Below are 20,537 nucleotides of genomic sequence, written 5' to 3' on the forward strand. Positions count from 1 at the left end.
TCCAGAGAGTTGGGGGATCGACAGTGAAGACTGGGAGATCGACCGATAGATCGCGATCGACGGGTTGGCGACCACTGCACTAGAGCAATGCGCTCCCAGAATTCAGGCTTACTTGTCGTCCCTAAACTCTCTAAAAGCAGAGTAGGAGCCAGAGCTTTCAGCTATCAAGCTCCTCTCCTGTGGAATCATCTCCCACTTTCAGTTCGGGAGGCAGACACCATCTGTACGTTTAAGAGTAGGCTTAAAACCTTCCTTTACGATAAAGCTTATAGTAAGAGCTGTTCTAGGCTCGTCTTAGACCTGATCTTAGTTATGCTGCTATAGGTCTAGAAAGTCAGGGGACACATGACACTCGGAGCTTCTCTTTACTCTTCTTCCTTCTTATCACATCAGAGAAATGAATGTCTCATCAATACATGTTACTGACTTGACTTCTTCCCCCGGAGTCCCTATGCCTTATTGTCCAAATCAGAGATCGTGATCGTAGTGGTGGATCCTGTATCGTGCTGGCTGATCGAGATAATAATGGCGGATCCTTGTGTTGGCATCTGATAGTGGTGGTGGACCACTGATCGTGGTGACTGCTGACCGTGGAATATGATTACAAGACTGCTTGATATACAATATGTCTACTCAGATACTCGACCATTACTGACAATAATCCATCAATTAATTTGCCTTCCATTATGCTAAAAACAGTTTTTTCTAATCAATACTGTAAATACTCTTATCTTTCTGATGTTCTCATTACACGTGGCATCTATTGCACTTCTGTCCATCCTGGGAGAGGGATCCCTGTGTGGATCATGTGGATCTCTCTGAGGTTTCTAAGTTATTATTCCCCTGTTAAGTTTGTTTTTTTAGTAGTTTTTCCTTACTCTTGCTGAGGGTTAAGGGCAGAGGATGTCACACCTAATTAAAGCCCTATGAGACAAATTGTGATATGTGAATATGGGCTATACAAATAAAAGTTAATTGATTGATCTAAAGAACTAAAATGTAATTATTTAATTAAAATGATATTCGGAAGTGTTAAGAACAATAAAGAGATGGATTGTAAATTAGGTTCTCAAAGCTGATGAAAAAAGATTCTTATTATATTGTAAAATATAACAAGCATTTTTAGGGCAGCTGATGTTCTGATGACAAATTATTTTTTACTCAGTCAAAAATAAGTGCTGTTAAGGATTAATGCAGAATCTATGGCTACAGATTGATTCAGTCTCTTACTTTGGTTTAAAGGGCCCATATTTTACACCTTTCTGGAACTCGGTAGGTACCCGTAAGATGATATATCAGTGGTTTAAAGTCGAAAAAACTGCTGCAATGTGTATTTCCATGTCCTCTCTTCTGCCTCTCTCTGGCCCTCCAGACAGAACAGGCTGTTTTCGCCTGCGTCATTAATTATTTATGAGCCCCTCCTCTGATTGGCTGACTGTATTTGAGTGACACATGTCCAGGCCTATCACCGGTCTCATTCTGGCGCATTGACGATCTTTCTGGTAAACACAGCGGAGGCTGGACTGGTAGCGGCTGGGTGGGGCTGAGAGAAGAGTGCGATTCCATGATGACATCATGATGATGGAGAGGAGGTAAGAAAGGTGACGTTTCAATATCATATTTCTTAGAATGGACTGAGTGAAAAAGTCTGCGGAGTGACTGTTTTCATATTTTGAGGGTACCTACTGACCACCTTCAAGTAATTACGGATTGTAAAAGCCCAGAAAATGTATTTTACACAATATGGGCCCTTTAAGGTAAAAACAAATTCATGACAAATTCACACATTGTGAAAATAAATAAATAAAACAATCAAGGATGTGAGGATTGACTATGTGTCTGTCCGTGGTAGCTCCTCCTTTACATCCTCTTGTGTTTTTGCCAGTTCCTCCCTTGAATGATGTGTGCTTTACGGTGCACTTATTGATATTACTTTCATAGTTTATTACAATAATATTTGTGACAGTAACATTAATAACCAAATATTAAGTAAGAATAAGTTCATAATTCTTCAATAAATTTGTACATTCACATTTACTTGCATCAGACATAGGATAAGAAAAGAGTAAACATGAGACTGATTATAGTCCTGTATGCTGGGGTCCAAACCACAACTATACGAGCATAAATTATGGCAAGGAAAGTGTTGAACAATTTGATTTCTGGGTGACTGTATGTGGATATCCTAGCATAAGAAGTTTTAGTCTCAGATATTTAGATCAACTAAAGGATACATTGACAGAAAACGTATCAAAAGAAAGGTAAAAAGAAAAAAAAATAAGATTTACAGCAGATTGGAAGGCTTTTGAATGTTCGATGGAAGGAGGACACAATAGCAACAGAGGGAGTAAGGCAGGGACAGCCACACCATCATCACTGTGTCTCAAAATGCAAAAATATTAGAGCTCAGATGCTGATGATGCCGGCAGACAACCAGGTCCAGCTACACCATCCACAGTGACCCCATCAACACTTACCCCCACCCCAAAGATTCCTCCAGTGGAGGAAGAAGACGCAGAAGCTATCCAAATGCTCCCAATAATAGAAATGGCAAGCGGAGATGGCAACACCCAACTGTTTAACAGATTATGGACATTTGCTGACATGAAAGAGACTAAGGCTCATCTTCCAAGTGTAAGAAAAGGTTGGCAAACCTATGTAGATCGACTCCTCATATTCTGCAAAGAATTCAAACCCACCACAGTGGAACTAAGATGTCTTCTGATGTGTCAGCTAGGTGCAGCTATATGGGCCAGGGTGGCTGGTGGCTACCCAGGAAATAACAGGACTAACTTATACCACTTAAAGTGTAGTCACATATGGCCTCCGTAAATGCATCATAACAGTTTATCTACTGAGAATGGATGTGGGAAAGATCTCACTACAAGCAGAAAGACGACGAGACAGTCAGTGATTATTTTATACGCCTTAGAGACAGACGTTTGTAGCTGGTATGAAACATGAAAACTCGGAAATGCTCAAACACATCTAGATCATATGGGATTTTGGCGGACTAAACATTGTTGAAACATTTGCAGTACATGCTGGGAAAATTATCAGAGACAAAGAAAGTCCTAGTGGAAAAATGGACTTATCATACAGGCCAATTCTGGTGCTACACAATCAGTTTTAAAACATACAGAATCCTCGCTTCCTCCAAAGATGAGTGACAGATATGTATATGACAGGTAGCTGAGTAATATAACATTACACTACTTCATTGGCATGTCATGATGATAAAATAGGCACATTTAAACATTTCTTTTCTAACATTGCTGTCCATTAAATTTGATGGGGAGGGACAATGTGCTGACAAGGCCAGAAGGTGGGATTGTCAAGCAATTGGAAGACAGCCTGGACGATCTTTTTGTATGCATATTGATAAAAACTGTGACAACTGTAGCTCCTGAAAATGCTGCTCTCATTGAAGAAGCATAACTTGTCACACTTTCAGATGGACATCGACTACATGAAACCACAAGGCTTACACTACAAACAGCACACATTTCTAATGGCAAAAATAAAGATTTTGAAAATAAATTACCACTGTGCTGTGTCTGTTATCCTACCAGGAAAAGACTTCCAATGGCTTTAAACCCTACCATGTGCTGATTCTCATGTGTCTCTTGCCAAATCCACCAACGACGCGTGGCAAGACCTGCCTCCAGGGGCGGCAAAATGCAACACGGCAGAAATGTTGGAACACACATGATCCATATGTCCAATACAATCCAAGTTTAAAAGTGTTGAGGGAAACTGACATTTGAAGGAATACCTGACCTCACTGACATTCCTGTGCTACAGCAAGTTCCTTAAACCCTGTGGGCAAAATTAAAACATTATTCAGGTTAAATTAAAGGCATGCAACTAACCATGATCACACCAAAATCAGACTGGCCTTGTCAACCACAATATCCAATCAAACAAGAAGCGGTGGATAATTACACCAGTTTTCAACTTTTATTTTGAATAACAATAATAGGAAGTTCTTTATTAGTCCTAGTCTTTCCTGTAAAAAAGATAAGAGATGCTGACCAACCGGATGAATGGAGATTTGTACAGGATGAGCAGGCAGTAAAGGATGCAATCAAACAGAGCTCTCTCTAAAATTTCTCCAGAAACCAAATGGTTTTCAGTTGTTGATCTGGCTAATGCATTTTTCAAAGTTACAGTGCATTATGACAGCCATTACTGGTTAGCATTTTCATTTAAAGGTACATCCTACACCTTCACTGCCATGTGAAGGATCAGTGGTGGTTAGAGTAAACAGACACAATACTCAAGTAAATGTATTTTATTGTATGTATATTTATAATTATAGTGACTCAATTAGAAGTAAAAGTAATCATAAAAAAAGTACTTGAGAAAAAAAAGCAATTCTTGCAGGCGTGGTGTTGATGCAGTCATTAAAAAAAATGTATTCCACTAAATAAATCTTTACAATTTAAAATATCTAACAAATTAAGGCATGAAATATTCACTAGCCTATTAGTACCAGACACTTTGCTTCGCTTTTACACTTGTAAAACATCCATCTTTTGAATCGAGGTCTCGTCTATTTTCTCAACGTACCTCGCGGTTCAAAGCTGAGTAGATGGTGAAAATGATCTTTCATTTAACTTTCGTTAAAATGTTTATCTCTTGAAAATGTTACACAAGTAAATATTTTGCAACACTTCCTCTACCCCCTTCAAAGTAAAAGCACTGCAGTATTTCTGCTGTTTTAGCAAGGTTTTGTTTTAACAAGATTTTTAGTGTTTAGTGTGCAGGACCCGAAAATGCACGGTTTCATAGCGTAGTTTCCTGGCAATTAGTTAAGTATATAGCTGTAATTTTATTCGAGGAAATACAGTGATCATACCAGAAACCTTACACTGCAGACCCGCAGCAGACACGCTGCCTGTGTGGACAGACAAACATAACACTCATCAGATCCGCTCATGCAGCCAATGTGGCCCAGGCATCGCTGTGTCCGCTCACCTCACTCAAAAAAGTTTATAAATCAGAGCGTGGAAAGGTAGCGAGAAGTGCTTGGCCCAATGTAACGAAGTAGAAGTAATTTTTTTTATCATAAATCCTGAAGGCCATAGCGGACACCATCTGCAGTGGGATTAGACATTGCAAGAGCCTCCACCCAGTGAAGAAGACCATCGTTTTCGTCAGGGCTGTGGACAAGCTAACATCAGCTGCCAGGACCACCTCAGGCCTGGTAGCAACGGTACAACACTGGAAGCTGAAAGTTGACCAAGGGAAGCAACTGAAGTTCCCAGAAACTGTTGCCACAACAACATAAATCTCAGAAGTAGGTAATTATCTTAGAACTCATCGTTCCCTGGGGGGACAGTATCAAGGAGACCGAAAAGAGGTAGAGGGCAAAGTATGCTGAGCTATTCCAAAAATACTGAACCAATGGGTGGCGAGCGAGGTGCGAGCCCATTGAGTTGGGATGCAGAGGGTTTGCAGGCCAGTCCCTCTGCAGGGCCTACAACATTCTGGGCATCACAGGAGCCAGAAGGCGAAGGGCTATCAAGGTGGCCACCGAGGAAACAGAAGTGGCATCAAGGTGGCTGTGGATCAGGAGAGGAAATCCGTGGGTTGGGTAGTACTACCTGGACACAAGCCGGGACTTGATCAACCCCGGTTAGGCCGCCTGGGTGAAGGTGTCTGATTGTTAACACAAAACAGCCAATGACCCCAGGTAACATCACTGACGATGTGTCCTGGTGAATCACAGGGTGATGTATGTCACAAGCTTCTGTCTGAACAACCAGTGACTACCAGGGTGTGGATTCCAAAGAAGGAAGACTCGGAGAATATCAATCAGTTCAGAACCATCTCGCTGCTCAGTGTGGAGGGGAAGATATGCACCTGACAGACTACCTCCTGAGGAACTCCTACATTGACACCTTTGTCCAGAAAGGAGGGAACCCGAAAGGTACCGGGCTGGACCTCAAAAACGCGTATAGTTCCATACCCCATGGTGGTCAGTGCTGGTCAAAGAGGCACTGAACCGACACATCCCAGGCAAGTTCAGGGACTGGTGCAAATACCAGTACATATCACTGTGAATTATCACTCTCATGCACAACATTCTTTAAGTTGCACTTGGAATCATGACCCTGTCTAAGCATGTTAAAAATCATTTAAAATCAGTTTTCATTGTAGCATTGCTTTAAACACGTGATTTTTATTTTCCATAATACATTTTTGCCTCATCTTTGGCAGAAAACATATTGTCTGTGACTGAAGGTACAAACTACTCAAAATATAGTCCACAATATAGTGAGTTTGCTGGTTTGCAGTGCTCTGAGTGTTAAGTGAGAATTGTTATAAATAGTTGACCAATATCCCACAATGCATCGTGAAAACTACTGCACAACCAATGGTCACTAAGCGATCATGCATTGCGCTCGAGAGTTGAAGCGAGAGAGTACTGTATGTGGTGAAAATGTCTGAATAAAAAGCCTCAGATGTGATTAAAAAGAGTAGACTATCTGATAAGAACTTTGTTTTTTGTTAAGATTTAACAGTCACTAAATATTTTCTCTTTATTTGTTTGGGTAAATACACTGTGTGTGTGTATGTATGTATGTATGTATATATACACACACACTGTGTGTATGTAGCGAATTACGTTGATATAGCACGTTTTAATTTTGTGACAAAGACAAACATGCCAGCACAGCACAGAAAATGACAACTAGAGTCTAAAAAGGCCCCTGGTCACTTGGACAGAGATTTTATAATATACTTTTACACTTCTTACCTGTACATCAGTTCTGTCTGCCACCCATCTAGCCAGCTGCTCAGCTGCAAAGCCTCTGACCTGCAGCTCATAGGTATCAGACAAGCGAGTTTTTCCTTTCGATGGGAAGTGGAGGAAGGTTGGAGCAGAATTCATATTCAGCTGAAACATAGTCAAATTATTCAATACACGGAGCAGTGAAGTGTAAAAGTTATTAATCAAATTCCATCTTACTGGTTAAACTTTGAATAATTGTATACAACAGTCAGAGAATTTGTACCTTAATGCTTTTTCTAACACATTTAATATTGTGTAAGACCTATTATGCTTGACCAAAGTTCTGTTTCACATGTGGTTGGGAGGCCTTAAATTAAAGATGCCATGCTGTAACTATCTTAGCGATAAGGTGTTCCTGGGTAGAGTCTTCATTCATAAGAAGATAATAACAATCCTGTCATTACCTCTACTGACCTAGACTTGTTATCTGCTCCCTCCTATTATAAATAATTCTGAGATGCGTCAAAATCACTTTAAGCTTTTTGGTGTGGCTAAATGCATGTGAAGGGTACCAAGAGTCTTCTCTTTTTACAGATATATTGTAAAAAAAAAAATTCAAAAATCAGATATTCAAATAAAAACAACTGAGGCACTTTAATTTCACCAATGTATTCACGGCTGTGAGTACAACCAAGCAGAACAACCATTCTAAATCAACCAAATAATTTATTTTTCATCAGTTTCATTAGTTAAAAATAGTACTTTATTACATTTGAAGGCACATATAGGTCATTGTGAGTCAAAGATCTAAATAAAATTTGACATGCTGATTTGCTCATATCAGAAACCAATGAAACCAAAATTTAAGAAAAGCAATCATGTGTCTCAGATCGCAAATAAGAGAGAAGGAATATAGGTCACAGAATATAGGTCACAGTTGAATTTGCAAAAAACATATTTAAAAGAAAAAAAAATTCTCCAAAGTAAGTCTATAATTTCATCAAGTCCTCCAAAAAGTTTCACATTTGGTTTTTGAGTCATTACTGAGATCACATTTCTTATCTGAAGAGGAATCACATTATTAATTTCTTACAATGGTGTTTGAACAGCAGTTAGTTATCAGTGTGTGGTCAGGCACATGCAAAATAACAATGCACTGCTTTGTTGATAGCTGGCAGGCCAATGGATAGTGTAAAACATGGGTGGAATCATAATTTTTTTAAAGAAAAATGTTAGATAAATTTATTTAAAAGCTACGTTTTAATATTGAGGCGGTATTGAGCTGCTAAAAAGCAGTGGCCTTTCTCAAATTCGGCTCCTTCAGAGTCTCTGATGCAGCAATTGTGTCTTTGCTCATCATTCTGCATTCTGCACCCCAGCCACCAGTTATAATAAAAAATGCAACCACACCGTAACCTTCGACGCTGGCAAGATACAAGTGTAACAGAGCAATTTAAGAATGTGTACGATGGGGATAGTCCATTAGGAAAATTAATTTTAATCTCAAATCTCCAGTGCTGGGGCGTCGCGGCGACGTAATCAACATCATCGATTATTTATGAACGAATTACGCGGAACATGTCGTAAGGAAGGTGGCTGCGCACAGTCAAAGCATGGACTCACCTGAAGAGCAAGCTGAAATGAAGAAAAAAATTGCCCATGATCATCTAGCATAGGTGGACACTTTTTCTCGTATTACGGTCATATTTTCACCTGTGCTGCTTGTTAGTTGTTAATATTTGTTGAGATTGTTCATATGTGAAATGGAGGTATATATATTAAGAAAAAAGAAGAAAAGGGGAAATTCTAACTAAAGAATTTATTTTTTCTAAAATTAAACTTTTTTTAAATACTCTATTTTGTTTTTAAATGCAAACCTTATTTGACTCGAAACGAGAAAATAACATTTATTTTATTATAAGAGTACCCTCCAGTTAAATGTGAAAATTAATAATAAACATTGTTGAAATACCATTAAATTGTACTTACTTTATTGTATTTGTCAGTTTGTCAGTTTTTGACTTCATACAGACATTTATACAACTAGTCTGCTACTTCAAGATCATTTTTTTGATAGACTGTTAAACCTGAATTTACACAGCGTTTTGATATTCCTCCAGATAGTTACTTGAATTTTCACTTAGGTTTTCATTTATTTTGCTGTTGGACAGCTTAATGTAGATTTATATATTCCTTTTAATTAATGGAACAAGCTCTTGCACTAATTTTATTTTGGAGAGATTTTGTATGGGACTGTAAAAGACAGATTAGCAGTTCAGAGTGTCAGATTTGTTTGTATTTAAGAAAAGATATTTTTAGAGTTTTAAAAAAAATTGTATTTTGATAAATTCATTATTAAATGAATCGAGTAATAAAAAAAAACGTAATCGTTAGTTTAATCCAAAAAATTATCGTTAGATTGATCGATAAAAAATAATCGATAAGTGCACTAGGGCATAGTCCCTTCAACACACTCCAACCAACTAAATATTAGTGAAATCAATTTCACTAATATTTATGACAGTGAACTCCAAAAGTGTGCTGATTTAACATGAAGATCCACTGACCAGTGAGATCGGCTGCACTGTTTGGCTGCACTGCCAGTCCTCAGTCACACAGAGGGTGCTAATGAAGGTATGGAATAAGTTTTAAAACGGGATAGCATAGGTTATAGAAAACAAAACAGGAATTTGTCTTACCATCTGAAAGACTTCTGATCCTTCATCAAAATCAACAGATGCAAAGAAGACTTTATTAGTAAAGGCAGAGGAATAACGCCAGGAGTTAGCCAGCATTTGGTACTCCTCATCAGCTTGTCTGAAATGAGATCAAGAATACATTTTAATTATTCCATTAGAATAAAAACAGCAGAAGTCTGTTGCTACTGCTGCTGCTTCTTACCTGCATACCCCACACTGTCTCTGTGGCTGCAGAGCTGTAAACATGATGACCACAGAGTAATTTCTGGGAGGAGCCTTGACAAAGCGACGAAACTTATCTCCATTCATCCTGATGACTGAACGCTTGGAGGCCCACTCCATCATCTGAGTCACCTTCTCTGACAGCAGAGTCTAAACAGGGCACACACAAAGATAAACGCAAGCAAAAAACTATGAACCATCCTTGTATTACTGGCTTCACACATTGATTTGGCTTTAGTAGTAAAACACATCCAAGACAGAAATAATAAAAAAGTAAAACAGCACTAGCAGAGCGGATACCTCCACCTAGTCCAATACTCTATCCTGCAATGTTAAAGAAAGCAAAACAGATCGGCAAAGAAAACATAACTTTCTTGGTGGAGGTTTTCAGATACGATATGTAATGTGAAATCATTCAAATGATGCTTTAACCAGAGTGACTGCTTGCAGTTTCAACTAGATGGCGTTGTTCAGCCATTCTGCCACAAGCCGAGTGAGCGAGTGAGAGCCAGGCAGCTCGCACGAGCTCCACTAGCCGAGTCAGAGTGCGCCATACCCGGCTAGACACACACGGAGTGAGTGCTCCTCTCTCTCACTCACTCAAACACAAACCCACACCAGATAATTAACATTGTGTTTTACTTTGTGTAGAAATAAAAAATAGAGCACCCCCCCAAATAAAAATACGACAGGTAGTAAAAAAGCCCTGTGATCAGTCACACACACACACACACAAACATCACACTGTTTAAATGTAATTTTTTTTAAGTAAACAAAAAAAAAAGCTATAAAAAGGTCATGCCACACAGAAACATTTAGCAAGACAAAATGTTCAAATTTTTCTTAACCAAGTTTAACTATCCTGAATTAACAATTACAATATTAACGTCATTTTAACTATTACAATAAAAAAATGTGAGCAGTGTACTTCAACAGAATTAATAACGGTCAATGGAAACCAAGATCAGCAACTCATTGAGCGCTGGATTAAAAAACACACCGAAAATCTAAGTAAAAGAAATAAATCAGTGTGTGTGTCTATGTGAGTGAGTGTGCTTTCAAAATGGGGGATGGCCCCTATGAAGGCAATAAACCATCCCCCCTAGTATGTTTACGACATCTAGCGGGGGTCAGAGAGATGTGTGTGGAGATATGTGTGTGTGTGTGTATTGGTGCCAAATTAGAGAAAGTTACTAGATGCATGCAGAGAAAGACTGTGAAGAGCATAACATAACTAACATTAACTTTCAAATAACTTATAACCAAAATATCACAGCAACACGAATCAAACTTATAAACATCACACGGAATTGAATAAACAGTCTTTGCTTAGCCTAGTATAATTATTAAGCCCAGTTGTGTTACCCTTCCATGAAAAGGGAAAAAAGGTGGTTGATGTGCTGTTCGTCCAGTGAAGTCGTCTTGCTGGTTTGCGGCTCCTGTTGTGGTTCTGCTCTGCGATGCAGCTCTTGTGCTGTTTGCGTTGCTGCATTTTGGAAGGTTTTAGCAGCCTGCTCCAGTCAGGCCTGCTTGAAGGTTGATAGAGCTTGGATTGGGAGGAGGTTTCCTTGGTGAGGTGAGCTGCAAGCTGCACCTCTCCTCCATTGAAGTTGAGCAGACAAAGAGGTGGGCTCCTCTCGGAGGGTTGCGTGGAAAGGTGAGTTGAGAAAGTGAGCTGGATCGCCTCACTTCTCCTCTCGGAGGGTTGCGTAGAAAGAGAAAGGAGGAAGGGAGAACTGGGCTTATATTGGCCTGGTGACCTCATGGGTCATGGGGCCCAGAGTGACCAATAGTGGTTGAAACTTGTGTCCCCGGTCAGTTTTCACACCTGTGTGTGACGTTGAAGCACCTTGCTGGCGTCTGAGTCGAAGTGGAGCTCTGTGCCCGTTACTGATCCAGCCACGGGCCCATCCATCTGGTCCGTCAAGAGTCACTCTCATCTCATCAGTCCATAAAACCTTTGAAAAATCTGTCTTCAGATATTTCCTGACGTTTCAACTTATGTGTCTTGTTCAGTGGTGGTCGGGTTTTAGCCTTCCTTACCTTGGCCATGTCTCTGAGCACTGAACACCTTGTACTTCTGGGCACTCCAAGTAGGTTGCAGTTCTGGAATATGACAGCACTGGAGGATAATGGGTTCCTGGTAGCTTCACATTTGATTCTTCTCAAATCTTTGGCAGTTAATTTGCGTCTTTTTTTCTCAACACGTTTCTTGCAACCCTGTTGACTATTTGCAACAAAACGTTTGATGGTTCTGTGATCACGCCCCAATATCTTAGCAATTTCAAGAGTGCTGCACCCCTCAGAAAGATTTTTTTTTACAATTTTTGACTTTTCAGAGTCAGTTAAATCTCTTTTTTGGCCCATTTTGCCTGAGGAAAAGAAGCTGCCTAATAATTATGCACACCTTGATATAGGGTGTTGATCTCCTTAGGCCACACCCTCCCTCATTACACAAATACACATCACCTGATATGCTTAAATCCAATATGCATTCAAGTTTATACAGCTTGGAGTTCGAACATATGCATAAAAATGATGATATGGTCAAAATACTCACTTGCCTAATAATTGTGCACACAGTGTATACATGTAGGCCGAACTGTAGTTCACAAATACCTGGTCCCAACACCATTAAGAGAGTGGGGTCCGTCTAATTCAACAAACACTCTTCTCTCTTCAAGCAGTACCCAAGGTCAGGTTATAGATAAAGGGCCAACCAACAATACATTGTACGGTCTACGCTCATGGACTTTCATATCTAAATCAGATGCGCCAAACAGAGAGGCACCAACTTCAACTCTCATCAACTTCAACTCTTTGCATATTACACCAGTGGCAAGATGTAAGGAGACAATGTGATTTAGTTATGCATACTTTAGGCTTAACTATCCAATAAGATGCGAACACCTACATGTAACAGAGACAGACAGCAATTCTAACCATTCATGGATGTGCTGTTGGAATGGGTGACGCAAGTAGAGGAAGATATATGCGGATGCTGTGGGAGACATCGTCAAACCTGGGGTTGACAATTGCTCATGTTACTCTGTTAGCGTTTATATATTGTTCCACCTTCTGGTCTCCTAGATGCATCAAGTCTACGTTAAAATATTCTGCATAAGACATCAGCTGCAGCCTGAGTTCTCCTTTCACCAGCTTCCAGAAAACTTCCATAACACCGACAACATCTGGGAATGCTCCTGATGGGTCGGAGGATGGTGTACTAGGGGGGGGATCTCCTCCCAGACCTGGATCAAGGCATCAGTGAGCTCCTGGACAGTCTGTAGCAGTACTTTGTGGTGTTGGATGCACCGATACATAATGTCCCATAGGTGCTAAATTGGATTTAGGTCAGGGGAACATGATGGCCAGTCAATGGCATCAATGCCTTCGACATCCAGGAACTGGCTACACATTCCGGCCACATGAGGCCGGGCCTTGTCAATCAATCAATCAATAAAAATGCATTTGCATAGGCCAGATTCACGAATCACAATTTAGGGATCCTGTCCTGCACCAGTAGGAACCCAGGGCCCACTGCACCAGCGAAAGGTCTGACACAAAACTAGAGAAATGCCACACATTAACAAGCCAACACTGCTGTGATGAGTAAGTGTTACCTTCTTTTGTATGTGCAGTGAACTAAAAACAAACATTTTCTACATTTGTAATTACGTAGTAAGATTCAAAGTATGTTTGTCATTTATATGTGTGGTTTCTCATTACATCTACAATTCACTTGAATTATCATATTATATTATTAAGGCCCGAGCACTGCACATGCTCCAATCTGCCTCAAACATGACAACAAAGAATGTCACTCCGTGAACACACCCCAAGGACAATATTTAGCAGCTGTGGCAGAATCGCTCAACAATGCCATTACTGGAAACTGCTAGTAGCCCTTCTAGTTCAAACTTCATTGGAATAACCAGACCTCAGGGCCCGCTCATACTTGCTTGGAAGTCTAATATTATTATCTTTAATAATTTACGAATAAACTCTTGTAATAGTTAAAATTTTGTATTTGTATTTTTATCCGATTTATATTTGATTAATCGAAAAAATAATCCAAAGATTAATCGACCATCAAAATAATTATTTGGAGCCCTAGCCTAGACCACATAGTAATTCACACTTCTGTCAGAAAATAGTCTATAATTCATCCTAAACATTCTGCAGGTCAGACCTAAAGAAACAAGAACAATTTATCTGAGGTTATGGTTGCCTAAATAGGTTAAACCAATTATAATATCTAAGGGTACATTTACTTTTTTCACCAGCACAAGGGGTGGTGCTCAATAAAGACATGAAAGTGTTTAAGTCAAAGAGATTTATTCTGTAAAACCAAAAGGCTTATTTCTCTAAAGGTTTGTTCACAAATATGTTAAAATCTGTATTAGTGAACACTTCAGCATTGCTAAAATAATCCATCCATATGATGGCCACCACCTTGAATAACAAAGGCTGAGGCAGTTGCATGCTAGATTTAGTTTATATTGACATGGTACGACTTAATAAGATGACGACAACCTAATACATTAAAGAATAAGAAGATAAACTCATTTAAACAGCATGGATTAAACAATGGAGAGCATAATCTGGTGAATTTAATTCTGAAGAGGCCAGCAGGTGACTGTAAAATGCTGTGTTACAACAGTTTTGACTCTATTTTAAAACTACAATTGAAAGCTGGAACAATGGCAAAAAGTAAACAGCTGGAGTTTTAGCGAACCAAAGACCAGAAAACAAGTGACTCAGAAAACAACGTCACCTTTACTGCTTAAGACAGGGAGATGCTGCATCCATCTCTAACCAACTACAAAAGCTGGAAATCTTAAAGGATTTAAAAGCCAATTTCTCCCAACTCAAACTATCTATGGAGTTTACAGATGCACTTATGGAGAAATTGAAGAAGGAACAAACATCGCTAAAGGACGGTTTTCAAACTTGGGAAATTAACAACAAATCTAGCCAATAAAAATCTAAAACTGAAACAGACTGTGTTACACCTCCAGTGCAGAGGTATGAGAAATAATATACTCATGTGAAATCGCCAATACCGATTATAATTGTCAGTTAGGCTGTGGGGGGAACGAGATAATAAATTGTGGCCACGAGTTACTATGTCATGGGAACAAGACAAATAACTTGTGGCAATGAGTTATGAATCTGTTTAGAATCTTGGAAGGCTCTTGGATGAGAAATGAAATGTTTCACTTAATCACATGATGTAGCCTCTATAATGGGCTTTAGCATGACACACACTATCTTAACTGATTTTGACTGTGCACATTTGGTATCATGATAGGATGCACCTTGTGCATCTAAAGAGATTGAGATGTAGCCCCAAAAGCTGTACTTTTTAAATTCATATGGACCTAATGCTGATGACCCCACTTTCTTTGAAGAAATATTTAGTAGGTTACAGAATATAGGTGGAGATATTCTATGGTGGGCAACTTGAATACTGATTTGAACAGTCATGCAGATCACCCACATGCACTAATGAAGATATGTTATCTCATGGATTCTTAAGATATAGTTGACATCTGGAGACTCAAATACAAATTTGATTAGATACACTTGGAAAAGACAAAATCAAGTGAGTAGGATTCATTTCTTTTAAATTGTCTCTTATATCTAAAATAACTGGGGTATCAATAGAGGATAAATTATGATGTGACCATAATTGCATTGGATTTAATCTCTCAATGATAGAACATGTACATGAAGCAGGATATAAAAAGTCCAATCAGACTCTTCTCCAAGATGAAGAATTTGTTAAATAAAACAAATAAACACAACCGGTGAGTATTCAACTGTTCTGCTCCCGAAGAGATGAGGACTAGTGGTTGAAGTGATCAAGTTGCTACATTGTACAAGTTGTGAAAACACTGGATGAAAACAGTTGAAGAGAGGATAGGCGAAGTACTGGCTGAAGTAACTACAACTGTTGCGGTGTGCATTGATTTTGTATGTAATCTCAACTCACAAAAAATGTATGTTGTGTTCGGTCTGAACGCACATTTCATTAAAGATTTTTTTGAACATGATATTGGTCCATCAGTCTGGGAAGCATTTAAATGTGGGTTTTAGAAGACATGCAATTGCCTACTCCTCCTGGAACAATTTTTTTTTTTGAAAACTAGACCCGCAAGCAGGTATTAACAGGCCTTCACACCCTGACTTTTGTAGAGTGACGCGACTGCGCTGAGGCCGCGGTGTCTTGACCAACAAGCCAGCTAAGAGGCCCACTTCATGAATGTAAAAACATGACATTTCCTGTTACAGCTAGGGGGCTCTCTGACTATTATTGAATATTATCATATTGATATGTTTAGGGAAGGACCTTTGTCGCACATGTGACGTTTGAGGCCGATTGAACAATATACATGGACTTTTAAGCACTTCATGTTTTATGGGGAATCATCGAAATAGGCCTCCACGCTACTGCCACACCCCCTGACAAAACTCACCAAATTACAAATTTGTAACAGTATATATACCAAATTCAATCGGATGAAAAATGTAGGTGGAGTAGGATTTTGTAGCATGCGTTGACGTCGTGACTCCCTCATGGTCCATGATAAACAAATCTTTATCCCCGGGCCCATTCCTCCATTCAGTCGCTGTGTGGGTCATTTTAGCCTCCACACCTGGCCGCAGGCTACATGCACACTCCACAACTTTATTGACAATTTCTTTTCTGGAACCGCTGGTCATTTTTTCATAAGGACGAAATAGGGCTGGGCAATTAACGGAAAATGTATAAAAAAAACGACATATATTTTATGTCTAAACGACTTAGTTTGGCTCATGTCGGTTAATATTTTCCCTAGACGTGCATTCATAAACTGTCGGGTTTCCGCTACGCTCTGTGCCGTATTACCGTGCTGAATGTTATCCCTTCTTACTCCACCGCTGATCTGCCCTCAACACCAACACTAATCAGAAGTTATTAGGACCTGAACTAGGGTTGGCCAATGTCAACTTAAGTCTTGTACCATGATCTTTGTTCCCTTGTGCATGACAGGGGAACAGAAACCCATGTTTGCAACACAAACATTTACCCCGTAGGTTTTCTACATTATAGTAGAAACTGAAATTATAGTCTTTATCTCATATGGAGCAGCGCGGAGTAATGTTGTAATGCCCCAGGAAGGAGTTCATCCCAATGGCCTCGGCGCACATGTTTTAACTGATAATATAGTCTATGCGGTTAATAATACCGTCAATAAGTGATTTGCACACTACATCTTAATGCCGGACTACAACACCTGCAACAATTACAGTTCCTCCTGTATGTTACAACCTTCCGTCCGCAAACCCCCTGACTCCGTGGCTCCCCTGTGTGGTCTGGCTATAACAGATAGGAAGTGGCTACTGAGACTGGACTGAATACCGTCTGATTCACTACCAGCTACTCCACCAGTGAATAACATTCCTACCGCAATGTCATCCCTAAACCATGCCTTCCAGTAAAATTGTAATGCAATTAAAAGGACAGTAATCCCACCTTTGTCTCCACTCCCCTCTGAATTTGGTCTTCTAAATGTGAGATCACTGTGAAACAAATTTATTCATCAGTTTTTATTTTGTCCCAAATTCTAAACTGCTTCCTCATCACTGAGTCATGGATTACCCATGATTACCTCTCCCCTCTCATTGATGCCACTCCCTCTGGTTTCTCTCACTTTCATCAGCCAAGGTTACATGAACGCAGAGGCAGAGTTGCTGTAATTCACAAAGATTCTGTCAAGTGCTCTAATATCTCCAAAGGTTCTTTTTCATCTTTTGAATCCTTGAAACCTGTAATAGACAGCATGGCATCAGTTTCCTGCCTACTAGTATACAAAGCCAATATTTGTATTAATGAATTCTCAGATCTTCTCTCACACATCGCTCCAAAATATGACAGTATTGTCATTCTAGGAGATTTTAACATCAACATCGGTTGTCTCACTGAAGCCATGACCTGTGATTTTATAAACTTACTTGAATCCTGTCGTTGAAGGGCCCTACCCATGTAAAGGCCCATACCCTAGATTAAGTTCTCTCCTCAGGTCTTACCATCTCCAATCCTGTGGTAGAAGATTTTCACCGGTCTGATAACAAAGTAATTATTTTTAATCTGAAATAGCCTCACTCTTCTCCTGTTCTTCCTGCTTTTCTACGATCCCGCGTTAAAATTTCCTCCACTGCATTTAGGTTTGCAGAAGCCTATAGAGAGGATCCCACTACTACCAGCATTGAGCCTACACCATCTTCTGCAAGTACAGAACTTTTCTCCCTATTTAATAGTACAGTTGACACTGTTGCTCCACTGAACAAAAATAGATAAGCCCTTGGTCATACCTCGTGAAATAACACCAAAGAAATAAGGAGAGAATGAAGAAGGGCAAAGCTAATAATACTAATAATAATAATAATACATGATTCTTGCTGTTCTGGGTTTGTACCCTCATGGTTGAATGGACTTATTGAAAGTCGCTTTGGATAAAAGCTCCAGCTAAATGATATTTAATAATGTAATGTAAAGAGTGAAGATCGAAGTGGTATGGAATCCAAATCTCATTTCAAATACTGAAGGATCTGTTGGATAAATACCAGCTGGCTGTCAAAAATGCCAGAGCACAATACCTACTCCCAGGGTACTTTTAAAATCCATCACCTCAGCCACTTCCACTTCCTGGTTAGAAGAAATCTTTTTCTAAATGCGAGAACTTCTTAAATCCTGTTCTCTTGACAATATTCCTTCTAAACTCTTCAAAGAAACTCTTGGCATTATCAGCCCCAGTATTCTCTTAATTATCAATAGCTCCCTGGATACCAGCACGTTACCCAGTCTTTCAAGCATGCAGTAATCCAGTCACTTCAAACAGAATCTGCATGAGTCAGTCCCTAGTAACCACAGAACAATTTCTAAACTGCCTTTTCTTTCTAAAATCTTGGCAAAAGTTGTTTTCAACCAATTACTGTCCCAACCCGTCGATCGCGATGTACCGGTCTATCTCGAGAGTCTTCACTGTTGATCACCGCTCTGGACTCACTGGCTGATGTTGCGCCGCAGACCAGCTGTGTGTCAGTTATCTGTTGTTCCCACGCGAATTGTGTCCGCAACTGGCGGCGGAGCTGCTGGTTTATCTACTGCATTTCCGTCAATACCAGTCAGATTATGTATTAAACTAAATGTCAGGACACTACGGTATGAAAACGTGCATCTTCCAGTCTGTCTATAACATGTCTCTTTTGTGGCTTCCACCTCTGTCACAATTTCTGCTGTGAAATTCTTGTTTTTTACCTTTTCTCTCTTATAACTTCAACTTCTCTGTTCAGCACACCACTCTCTTCATTTCAAACGGATGTCCTTATATGGAGAAATAGAGGCATTTTACTTTCGTAAAATTTACTTAGGTAAGAAATACACAGCCATAATCTGTTCAGTTAACCAGGGTTGAAAAAAATGTAATAAAAAATTAGTTGTTTTCTGTTCCCTACCAAAAACATACTGAACCGTGACCTCAAAACAGAGGTAAGTACCAAACCATGATTTGTGAACCGTTACACCCCTACTGACCAAAGTCTAAAATACTTTTTAAAGCACAAATTATGAGGCTAGTGAAGATGCACACCTCTAGTGGTCACACAGTGATGAAAAAATAATGTATAGGAAAAAAAATCTCTCATGAATCCCCTAGTCATATAAATACACACATTCCTTGAATGTGGCTGAATTTATCCTGAATCTAAACTATAACTCATTTGAAAGTCTTGTTCTTAATCTGCCACACCCATCCAGGAAAACACAACAGCCAATCCTATTTGGTTAAGGTTACCGTTCTCCTGGCGCTTATTCAGTATTTTTAAACGGAATTCTCTAAATTCTTATCAAGCCTAGTCCTGAAAACAGATAGTTATTATTGTCTATGACTTTAATATTCATGTTGACAATGATCGCCTTGGTGTTTATTGCAATATATTCTCAATTGGTTTCAGTCAGTGTGTACACCAACCCACTCATTGTTGTAACCACAAAGTTACTTCCATATAATCCTATTCTATCTATTCTTTGAAAACCTTACTCCCACTGTGATCATTCTGGCGCATTGACTCTCTCTGGTAAACACAGCTGAAAGACACGTTTTATGTTTGGATACATCTATAGACCAGCAACATATTCACAGTCGGTTACAACAGGATGTTTCTGAACGGTAAGATACACCGTCCTCATGTTTGTTCAAGTTTTAGCAAGACAGTCGGCCAATGTAGGAGTAACGTCCCCAGTTACAGTATGGAGTTTTACAACGGAGTTTCACAACCTAGTAACGTAGACTTTACTCCGTAGTGAGCACACCGACACGGAAAGTCAGAAGAAATAAAGCATAACCACTGGTCTCGAATAGTAGCGTTCTTAGGAGGAATCTGCACGGACACATTCTCTTCCTTGCATCCCTCCACGCTGCAGTGTTTCTTCAGTGTTGTTTGTTGTGGTTAGCCTGTGGTAGCTAACAAGCTGCTAGCTCAGCAACAAGTCTGCTTGGTGTCGCGTTCGGTGTGGAGGTTTGGTGGGGAGCGGGGGTGGTGGGTTCAGATGCTGGACTGGTACCGGTTGGTTGGGGCTGAGAAACAAGTGCGATCCCGTATGACTCATACGGGGAGGAAGTACGAAATGAGACGTTTCGATAACATATTTCTCAGAATGGACTGAGTGAAAAGGTCAGCGGAGGGACTGTTTTCATACTTTGAGGGTCCCTACTGACCCCCTGTAAGTAATTACGGATAGTAAAAGCCCAGAAAATGTATTTTACACAATATGGGCCCTTTAAGGAACAACTGAGAATCCTGCTATTTAGACAGCTTCTCTCTGA

At 39.7% G+C, this 20,537-nt stretch overlaps 1 protein-coding gene across 3 annotated transcripts in view; it reads right to left on the reverse strand.

Moving 5' to 3' along the window:
- The window catches only part of LOC117769703 (magnesium transporter protein 1-like), a 65,743-nt gene that overhangs the window by 34,074 nt on the left and 11,132 nt on the right, over positions 1-20,537 (reverse strand). For all 3 annotated transcript variants that reach the window (XR_004615274.1, XR_004615275.1, XM_034598815.1), the window contains exons 2-4: positions 9,644-9,813; positions 9,442-9,559; positions 6,767-6,907 (exon numbers count right to left, since the gene is read on the reverse strand). Coding sequence is in view for 1 of the 3 variants with exons in the window: in XM_034598815.1 (XP_034454706.1) it covers positions 6,767-6,907; positions 9,442-9,559; positions 9,644-9,813 (429 nt within the window). In the remaining 2 variants the exon portion in view is untranslated. The remainder of the gene's footprint in view (positions 1-6,766; positions 6,908-9,441; positions 9,560-9,643; positions 9,814-20,537) is intronic.

This window comes from Hippoglossus hippoglossus, chromosome 10 (genome assembly GCF_009819705.1).
Source record: "Hippoglossus hippoglossus isolate fHipHip1 chromosome 10, fHipHip1.pri, whole genome shotgun sequence".
Taxonomy (NCBI): Eukaryota; Metazoa; Chordata; class Actinopteri; order Pleuronectiformes; family Pleuronectidae; genus Hippoglossus; species Hippoglossus hippoglossus.